Below are 10,689 nucleotides of genomic sequence, written 5' to 3' on the forward strand. Positions count from 1 at the left end.
AGTGGTTAGAGCATCGGCCCGCAGGCTGAAGGGTCTCAGGTTAGATTCCAGTCAAGGGCATGTACCTCGGTTGCAGGTTCAGTCCCTAGCCCTGGTCAGGGCACGTGCAGGAGCCAACCAATCAATGTGTCTCTTTCATATTGATGTTTCTCTCTCTCCCTTCCACTCTCTCTGAAAAGCAATGGAAAAAATATCCTCAGGTGAAGGTTAAAAAAAAAAAAAATAGAGCAGACCAATAATCCAGAAAATGTCCTTTTAACAGAGAAAAAGAAAGTTAAGTTTTAGTTTTACGTAAGTACACTATAGACAAAGCTTATGTTTAAAACCCTTTTAATAAATTTGTTCAATTTTAGCCAGCTTGACTAAGGTAAGATTGTCTCTCTCATCAAGGGGTGTGGTTGATGTAAGTCCCATATGGATGAATGTCATGTGCACAGAAAAAGACAAGAATAAGTAAAATATGTACTATATAAGATATAGCTACAGCCCTGGCTTGTGTGGCTCAGTTGGTTGAGCATCATCCCATGCACCAGAAGGTCACCGGTTCAATTCCTGGTCAGGGCACATACCCAGGTTTCGGGTTTGATCTCCGTTCAGGGTGCATATGGAAGGCAACCAATCGATGTTTCTCTCTCTCTCTTTCTCTTCCTTCCTCTCTCTAAAAATAAATAAAAAGATGTTTTAAAAGATATACCCACAAATATACAGAGTGTCCCCAAAAATGTATACACACTTTGAATAATTATAAAGGCAGTGTTTATTAAAATACCTTTCATTTTCAAAATGTAATAGAATCTACATTAAAAAAATGTGCGTACATTTTTGGGACACCATATATGTGTATATATATATGAATACATAAAGGTATTTGAATATAACAAAGTAATATACATATATACTATATAAAAAGTACATTGATAGAGTATATAAAAAGATATATATACATATAAGTACATGCATGTTAATATTAACAATTATTTTCTCCAGGTAAAGGAACTATAGGTAATTTATATCTTCTTTTATACTTTTCTGCATTGGACCTTTTCTAGTAGAAACTTATAATTTCCACAATCAGAGAAAAAGTGAAAATAAGACCATTCGGTTTAAACATACACACATGCACACACACACTTATCTTGATGTGAGACAAGGAAAAACCATCTAACTATATGTTGCTTCTTGTCCCATCTCACCGCTCACCCCCAGGAATAGGCCAGTGTGGGTCAAGGTGGAGGCATTGCCCTCCATAATAACAAATTTTCTCCCTCCACCCAATAGTTTTCTCCTCCCCTCTGTCCTTTGTTAACTGCGTTCAACCCGCAGTTCTCGTTCTGGTCACCAGATGGCGCGCTGACCTCCATTTTCTAAATACTCTTCAAACCGGGATTCGGCTGGATGCCCAGTAGGGGGCGTGCAGAGGCAGCCGATCAATGACTCTCTCATCATTGATGTTTCTGTCTCTCTCTCTCTCCCTCTCCTTTCCTCTCTCTGAAATCAATAGAGATATATTAAAAAAAAAAAAATGGGTATTGTCTTGGTAAACAGAAGGTTTAAAGAAAACGCTGATTTTTACACATAGCTCATGAATCAGTCCATTCAATACAATCCCACTTTAGTTTGAAAAATACATATTCATATTAAAGGATAGCAGGATATACAATTGAATTCTTCATTTATTCAATACTTCAATAAATATTCATTCCTAGGGTGCTTACTATATGCCAGGTATCCACAGGCACAGTCCATATTTCCATGCCAATTTCTTTTCAGAATTCTAGATACTGTACTTGTATCTAACTGCCGACTGGGCAATTCTACCTGGATAAAGATAATAATGTGAAAACTCACCCAAATGCACAAACCAACAATATAATACTTAGCAAGTCCAAATTAATTACATATTCCCTAAACCCTGGGGAACTACGATCAAAACTGGAGGCAGTGTGGGAGGGTAGGAAGAAGGCAGAATTTTATTCAGACAAATCTGAGTTAGAACACAAGATTGGCCTCTTATTAATCTGTATAATCTTATTCCTCATTTGTAAAAGTAATTGAGTTTTGATTAGTATTTCTGAATTGGAGAAAGAGGAATCTCTGGGTATTTTTTAAGGACCCTAACCCTGATCCCTCTCTGCTGCCTCACCACAGGGGCTCCCACTCTCATGCACTGTCTCCTAAGAGCCTGGGAGGACATCCTGGTTAGCACAGAGCTCTCTCTCCAGGGTCCTAGACCCTCAGTGCTTTCTTCTCTGGAATTGGCCAGGCAAGTCGCCTCTCAGACATGTGATGGAGATACCAGCCTTCTGCCTGGGCAGGGAGGTGGTGAAGGGACCCAGAGAACCTGGCTCTGGATGCTGCTGATCCTCCACCATCGATGCCTTCAAAAGCATCTTCATGCCAATTCACAGCTTGACAGCCCTGGCCTCCAAGTCGTGGGCTGGACTTGCAGTGCATAGGGGTGTTCACACAGGTAGTGACACTTTTCTCCTGAGTTGGAGGACCACATGGTTTTGCAAGCTCCCTTTACCTGGGGTCTCCTGTGCCTCTGAGCCTGGGCTGATGCAGACATCACAAGCACTGCGCCAGGCACACGCACAACTAAAATCACCACAGAACCACCCAAACAGGCCGGGACACATCCAAGACCCTTCTGGGAGTCTGAGCAAGGTGGGTAGGGGAGCAATGGGTGAGGTCTTGTTGGAAGTCCATCACTATTGGGGGAGGGGGGCTCACTTCACTGTACTCTGAGAGAAGGACCAGCTGCTTCTGCTTCAGCCCCAAGTGACCTGGTCAGGCCCAGGTCAGAGGTCTTGCTCAGAGATGATCCCAACCAATGTTCCCAGCTAGAAATCCTGGGGGCTTTATCTCCTCCCCTACAAAAAGTTCTCCAAAAGAGAAACAGAAGAAAGGAAAGGCAAAGTGCTCTGACTTCAGATGGGGCCAGTCATTGTCCTCCAGGTAAGCATGTCCAGGACTGCCTGGCCATCAGCCTAGGAGGGTCTGGTGCCTGCTGCAGGCTGGGGCAGAGAAACCAAAGTCACAACCTGGAGAGGAGTGTGGTTGGGGTGAGTCCTTTCACATCCTACCTTAGCACCACCTCTTAGAGACCAGAGGAATGGATTTATCCTGTCTGTAAAATTGCCACAGTGAGCCCCTGGACTCATGTCACTCCAGCAGGAATCTATCCCAACCAGCAACCACCAGGCTGCCATAACCTTGAAGACTGCTCTGGAGACCCAAACATCCTCCCAAATGGCATCACTCAGTAAGAAAAATAAAAACAAAGTCAAGGGCACGGGGCTGGCTTATTATTTTGTGGACTGATTACCAAAAAGAACTTTGAATTTCTTTCTTTTTAAAAATTAAATTTATTGGGGTGACAATGGTTAATATGAACATATAGGTTACAGGTGTGGGTTTCTATGTTACAAGATCTGTATATTGCACTGTGTGCCCACCACCCAAAGTCAAATCTCCCGTCACCATATATTAGAATCCCCTTCACCCCCCACCCCCTTCCCTCTGGCAACTACCACACTGCCGTAAAGCTGAATTTATTTCTGATGCATTTTACTCATATTGGAAGCAATGCAAGGCATACATGTCTGTCATGGAAAAATACATCTGGCTATTTTGTCATCTCTGTTAGCTTTTTATTGTGTATGGTCTTGTTTTACTATAAGAAATCTCAATTTTATGTAATAAAATTGATGAGGTTTTTAGTTTCTTTAAAAATATGCTTAAACAAGACTTTCACCCTTTTAATTTTGATACAATCATCTGTATTTTCTTCTATTTGTGTCAGTTTATTCTTACTGTAATTAGGAGTATATTTTATACAGCAGTGGCTCTGTGACTTGTGTGCTAATTTACAAAAATAGCAGATTTAGTGGGTCTGGGGTAAAGCCCAGGTCTCTTCATTTTCAATAAGGGAAACACTGATATATAAAATATATAACCAATTATAATGTTAAATTGGGGAAAACAATTCCCCCACTGTGATCCCTTTGGAACTGCAAATCATATTTTCTAGAGAAGTTAGCACACTCACTGAAGTTTACATAGTCAATAAAACAGAAATTAGGGTTCATGACTGAGTGGGTTCATACTTTTATAAAAATATATATCTTTATTGATTTCAGAGAGAGGAAGGGAGATGAAGAGAGAGAGATAGAAACATCAATGATGAGAGAGTGGTCATTGATCGATCAGCTGCCTCCTGCACGCCCCCCCCTACTGGGGATCAAGCCACAACCCAGGCATATGCCCTGATCGGGAATTGATCCGGTGACCTCTTGGTTCATGGGTCAATGTTCAACTACTGAGCAACACTGGCCTGGCCTGAGTCATACTTTAAAAAAATTACTAACCACTGTCTGTGTGTCTAGAACTAATGAGATCAATAGAACAAAATCATAGGTTTTATAAGGATAGTTTAACAGAGAAATAATATCTGATACATAAACACATATATATGTATATGCATATATATAGTATTTTAATGACTTACAAAGTACTTTTGTTGATGTGGGTGGGGTAGAAGGGAAAAGTTTCTAGCTTGAGCCTTACTTTCCTCTTTAGTATAAACAAATTGAGCAAGTCAGCTGAATTGATAAGGCAAGCCTGCGAGAAGAGAACTCACCCTAAAGCAAGTGTTAAGCAATTAAAACCAAAATCCTTGGAGATTATTTGGGAGGGAAATTCCAAGTACACAGCATTGTATCTGGCTCACAGATTTGTCTCCTGGCCCAGGTCCCAAGGAACTCATGTTTGAGTCCAGTGGAGAAAAGGGAGGTTTTCAGGAAAAAAAAAAAACAAAAAACCCCACGAAGGACTATTTTGCAAAGAGTCTTTAAGACATTAAGGTTTAAGCAGCACTGGGATGTTATCCACCTGGATAAGTATAATATTAAAGCTGGAGAAAGAGCATTCACCAAATATTTGTAGGAGACACAACTGCATATATGTATATATGCATATACATATATTTGTGTTTTGCACTCTGTGATGGGGGTCATGGAAGGAGCAGGACCCAAGAAAAGGGGCAACTGTGCCTAGCAGACATGACAGTATCCATGGGAAGAGAATAGCAGGGCAGGAATAGAAGGTGACACTCACCTGGAATCTCACAGGAATTGTGAGTGCAAGTGAGCCCTCCTTCCCAGACTCTCTAGGGGTTGGGGCCCTGAAAGATGCAGATGGGGGGGGGGAACACACAGCTCACATGATCTTTACCTCATTTGGTTCCAAAGCAGTCCTGTAAGTCAAGTATTATTCCTATTTAAGTGGGAAAAGATTGACCCTTAAACAAATATATATATTTCTGCCTGAGATTCAGAAGAAACATGGGATTTACTTTTTAAAAGTTCTGACGTATTTATTAAGTGCCACGTTGTCTTTATAAGATGATAGACAGTGTTTAAATTGCTTTACATTTTTCCCCCATTATATTGGGGTGGTATTTTTGTGTGTGTGCAACATAAGTAAAATGTGTTCGTCCTGAAAAAATGAGAAACTCCAACAAAGCAAAAATGAAAACAAACAAAATTCGCCTATTATCTTACCCCACACACAGCCACTGTTAAACCTTTGAAGTATATACTTTCAGTTTTACTTTGCATATTAATATATAAATATACATTTTTTTTTTATAAAAATGGGATACTACATATACTTTTCGAAAGTTGCTTCACAATATATAACGTCCATCTTTCCATGCATAATGGGTGAGACACATAATTGAAAGGGAGACTTGCCGATGGGGGAGAAGGAGCCCAATTTTACACCAGTTACAAGCGAAACACCTTAAATAAAGCCACGCAAAGAAGTTAAAATTAAGAAGACGGCCAGAGGGATTCGAGCGGCAATACTGAAATCAGGCAAACCCAGCATAGAAGGCCGACACGTTAAATAGGGTAAGGACGGTTCCGTCTCGCCTTCCAGTGCATGATCATCAGTTTGTTTCGTACTCTTTTCATCTCTTCCATCTCCTCTGCTACCTTTATCATCTCCTCGTTACTCAAATTTCTGCCGTGTATGTCCCCTTTAAGTTGCGGGCGGGAGCGGGCCAGCCTTTCCTTAAAGCTGCCTTCTTCCAGCTTGTGCTTTCCCACCCCGCAAGGAGGCTGCTCCATGGGCGGCCGCGCCTCGAACAGGTCCTGCGGAGAGAGGCGCTCCTCTGGGGGGCGCTCCTGGGACATCAGCAGCTCGGGAAGGAGCTCGGGAAGGAGCTCCTCGGGAAAGAACTCCTCCTCGGAGGACTGTTCTTCCGAAGAAAGCTCCTCGGCAGAAGCTTCCTCCGGACAAGGCTCCTCCGGACAAGGCTCTTCGGGCGAGGGCTCCGCCTGAGGCTGCTCCTCGGCCGCTCTGGGCGTGCTCTGGGGCTGATCTTCGTTTGCTCGGCAGGATTTGTCCATGCTGGGAACGGTCTTCATATAAGCACGGTTATCCAGAAGAGACAAGCAAGGCAGCCGAGTCAGCATATTTGGTGGCTGGACCAAAACCCCGGCCTTGGGTTCCAAAAACCTTCCTTGCCCTGATTCGGAGAACAGGTCCTCCCACCGACGCTGGCCCAGAGGCCGTGGCCCCCGAGGACCCCGCCCCGGTCGCCCCCTCCTTCCCGAAAACCCACCATTTTCCCAGCAGGCCTTGCCCCGGGCCTCTCCCGCAGCTGCAGGGGCGGGGCGGTGGCGCCGCCACGGACTCGGTTCCCACCGGCGTCCTCCCTCGCACCCCAAACCGGTCCCCTGCTCACCCCTTCCCGGACCCGGACCTCTCTCCTGGCCGTTTGCTCCCAGGCGTTCTCTCCTCGAGGTGCCCCGCTGTGACCTGCAGACCCGCAGACAGCCGCCAGACAGGGTAGGGGGAGGGGAGTGGGGAGGGAGGAAGGACTGACTGACACTTGCGCCCCTTTTCTGGGCACCAGCCGCCACCCCCGCGCCAGCCGGCTCCGGTTGCCCCGGACCCAGGCCTCCCCCACCCCCCTCAATGTCTCCCTTCATCTCAAGCTTTGTCCTTCGTGCCCCCACCCCCACCCTTCAGTGCTCGTCATTTCTTTTCAGGCGGGACGTGGGAGCTAAGGATTACATAGGAACTATATCTAAGTGTCTGTGGCTCCTTCCCAGGGTTGGCCCACTCACCTCCCCACCCCCAAAACCACCATTTTCTGCACCGAAGTGCGGGCGCTGGGCTGGCATAGGGAAAGGCCTGGACTGGCATAGGGAAAGGCCTGGACTCTCTGCCATCCCGATCCCCGGGATTACTGGGCAGCACAGACACTCACACCGATTTCAGAGGACCGAGGGGACTTACTTCCTTCGGCTTTTCCCCCTCGAACCAAAGGGCAATAGGCAGACGGTATCTGGACTGGCAAAAAGGACCAGGACGAGAGGGACTTGGGCAGACATAGGCTCCTGGTCACGTGAGGGCCGCGCGTCACCACCGAGCTCAGATCCCCAGTTACCACTTTGACCGGCAGCCGTGCTGCAGCAATATGCCATTACTTCCAGATCCCCAACGCACCAGGCATCGTCACTCACCTCTCTTTGTTTATATTTGCCTTTTCCTGGTTACCAGACACAGCATCCAGTCCTGGGGATTATTGCCTCTTCCTCTCAGCAGCTTCCCCTGATACCACCTCTCCCCCTCCTTTTCACGTCATCAGCCACCAAGCCCATTATTTCCCCTACAGTCCAGATCCTGCACTGAAATTTGACTATTTCTCTTTAATGAGTCAATATCATATGCTGCCTCTCCTAGTTTAAATCCCTAACTCCATCATGTCCTTGTAGGCTCTGTCAACACGGGTTGCATCTCTTGTCACTTTCATGAGAGATAAGCTTTCACTTTTCCATGACTTAAGAATTTTATTTTTTTGTAAGCCACCAGACCTATATCGAAAATAGAAGCTCTAGTCTAAATTGGTAATCATTCAGTTCTAGAACTCTAGAAAGAATTAAGTTTATAAAGTATGTAACTCCAAAAAAGACTGAATACTTTGAATTTCATAAATCAAAATACATATTTGTCCAAGTACAAATAGTCTGGAAACTTATTATCTGAAATGGGAGCATTTTTGGTGGAGAGTGTGATATTAATATATATATGTAAGTATATATATAAATATATATGTAAGTATATATATAAATATGTATATACTATTCAGTCATTATTTTTCATAATAGAAGCTAGAAATTTTGCTGGGACTCAGATTCTTAACCAGCCATTTCTTGGTGTTGGTGGTTGAGAAAGTTTATATTAATTCATTAAGTGAGCAAGTATTTGGGTCCTGGGACTGCTGGACCCAAAAAGATAGATTCAGCACAAGGACTTTCATATTAAACTAGGCAATAATTCTGTTGAGCACACACTGAGTAGTGGGATTAAAATCATGCTCACATGATTTTCAGTTGTCATCACAAGTCTGTATTTTGGGATCGAATTGTTTTATGATCTTCACCATCATGCGTGCATCTCACCTACTCACATCAGCCTGGATGCTACTTTCTCATGCAGATGCCCTTTCTTCAAGGGAGCAGACTATACCTCTCCTCTCTATATTTTACACTCTCAGGGTAGGTGGCGATCAGATCTGTGAGGATCTTGGGATTGCTTCTCTCAAATCCAGGCTGACCACCTAGTAAGTTTCCAAACAGAAATTCACATGTGAAATTTTCCATTTCGTAACTTTTTGTTCAACATTTAATTTACTTTGTGCTGAGATAGCAGAAAGACAGATATTAGTTCACCTTTACATCTTTTACGTAACTGTTACTTTTCAAAACCAAGTTTACACTGCATTATACCTTCTTTATTTTTTTCACTAAGGTTTGGCTTCATCATTGCATGGTTTCTTTCCAAGAGGAGCCCCATTTCATTCATTTCTTCATTTCTATCCTTTTTTTCCCTTACATCCTGTGATAGAGAACTCAGTACCTTAAAAGACACCCTGTTGAAGGTTCAGGCAATTCTCATCATTCAAAATGGGTTTTTGTTGTTGTTGAGCTGAAATCTTCCTCCCAGTAGTTTACACACATTGATCCTGGTTCTGCCCTCTGGAGGGTACAAGTATAAAATACAAAAGTGCCTTTTACCCTTGACAGCCTGACACTGCCAGAGTCAATGTTCTAGTTCTTTCCTCTTCCCATCTGAGACAATCTACTTGACCTTTCTGTGACTCAATTTCTTCATCTGCAAACTTGGAGACATAATAGTACCTACCTTATAGGATTTGTAAGAGGAATGAATGGGTCAGTATATGTAAAGGGCCTGGAATAGTACCTAGCATATAGAAAGCACTCTATAAGCACTAACTATAATAATAGTAATAATAATGGTATGACATAGTGCTAATAACACTACTAATTATCATTCTTCTATTAACATTAATTGACCGCTTATGCTGGGCATTACACTAAATACTTTCAATCTCATTTAATCTTTAAACAATTATGTTCTTACAAAAAAAACTCAGTTATTTCACCTCTTTCTGATGTGATTTTTTTTTTTTTTCAAATTTACTCACCATCCTACATGCTCCTCCTGAATTTGTAAATGTCTCTGAAAATACTAAATATTATGACTAGTGTAGAATGGAGTGATCTTATCACATCCTTCATTGTAGAATAGCCACTATACGTCTATAGATGCATCCTAAGATCATAGCAGATTTTGTGGATACCATATCACAGTTGAATCCAGGTGTGTTTTTTTAAAGAACCAATTGCATAATTGATTTAGGGACTTTTTTAAAAAACTTTTTTTTACATTTTTTAAAATTTTACTGATTTGAGAGAAAGAGGAAGGAGGAGAGACAGAGGAAAACATCAATTTGCTACCCATTGATGTGTTTGTTCATTGGTTGATTCTTGTATGTGCCCTGACTGGGGATTGAACCCGCAACCTTGGTGTATCTGGACAATGCTCTAACCAACTGAGCTATCTGGCCAGGGCTACAGTTGAATCCAGTTTAAGTTGCAGTCAACTGAGACCCCCAGATCTGTTTCATACATCTGTTAATGCATTTCTATAAGTCATTTTAGATTTTATTTATGTGTGGGTTTTTTTAGAAAACTAGGTGTGGGCTTGAAAGAATAAATTGGAGATCCTAGTGAGAAGGATGTTACTAGAGTCCAAGTGAGAGCTGACAAGGCATGAAGAGAGGCAGTAATGGTGTGGGTAGAGAGAGGGGGACAACAGACAACGACCTAATGGTCGCAGAAGGCTGCTTCATTCCCAGGCCAGTGGTCATAAGGGCAACTGTTGGTAAGCCATTCCCCATTCCCCTGCCTGAGACACAGCTCAGCATGGACAGCCACTGGGGACAGACTCAAGGAGACAGAAGCCTCGTCCTTATTGCCCTGACAGGAAGGCTCTGGGAGAAAGATATGACAATACATAAGACATACGTAGCACTACTGAGACCTACAAGAGCTACAATCCCCAGTCGTGAAGCTGTGATACCTCCCGCGTTCAGAAATTGGCTCAGGCTACAATGGGATTTTTTTTTTTTTAATCCTCACCCGAGGATATTTTTTTCAATTGCTTTTCAGAGAGAGTGGAAGGCAGGGGAGAGAGAGAGACATCAATTGGTTGCCTCCTGCACGCACCCCGACTAGGGTAGAGGATTGAGCCTGCAACCCAGGTACGTGCCAAGGAATGGAACCCCGGGACCCTTCAGTCCGAGGACCA

At 43.3% G+C, this 10,689-nt stretch overlaps 1 protein-coding gene across 5 annotated transcripts; it reads right to left on the reverse strand.

Moving 5' to 3' along the window:
• Positions 1 to 1,555: 1,555 nt before the first annotated feature.
• On the reverse strand, positions 1,556 to 7,661 carry TCEAL1 (transcription elongation factor A like 1). 5 transcript variants are annotated; one of them, XM_081126791.1, is made up of 3 exons: positions 7,539 to 7,661; positions 6,755 to 6,828; positions 1,556 to 6,428 (listed from the first exon to the last, which is right to left on the reverse strand). In XM_081126791.1, exon 3 carries the CDS (start codon positions 6,414 to 6,416, stop codon positions 5,907 to 5,909), a length of 510 nt encoding a protein of 169 aa, XP_080982917.1. In that variant the 5' UTR covers positions 6,417 to 6,428; positions 6,755 to 6,828; positions 7,539 to 7,661; the 3' UTR covers positions 1,556 to 5,906. The 5 variants fall into 5 exon arrangements, with proteins under 5 accessions (XP_080982917.1, XP_080982920.1, XP_080982919.1 ...); XM_081126794.1 differs by having other exon boundaries at positions 6,773 to 6,828; positions 7,539 to 7,644; XM_081126793.1 differs by having other exon boundaries at positions 6,773 to 6,828; positions 7,312 to 7,552.
• Positions 7,662 to 10,689: the final 3,028 nt, after the last annotated feature.

The sequence above is a fragment of the Miniopterus schreibersii genome, assembly GCF_964146895.1.
Source record: "Miniopterus schreibersii genome assembly, chromosome: X".
NCBI lineage: Eukaryota > Metazoa > Chordata > Mammalia > Chiroptera > Miniopteridae > Miniopterus > Miniopterus schreibersii.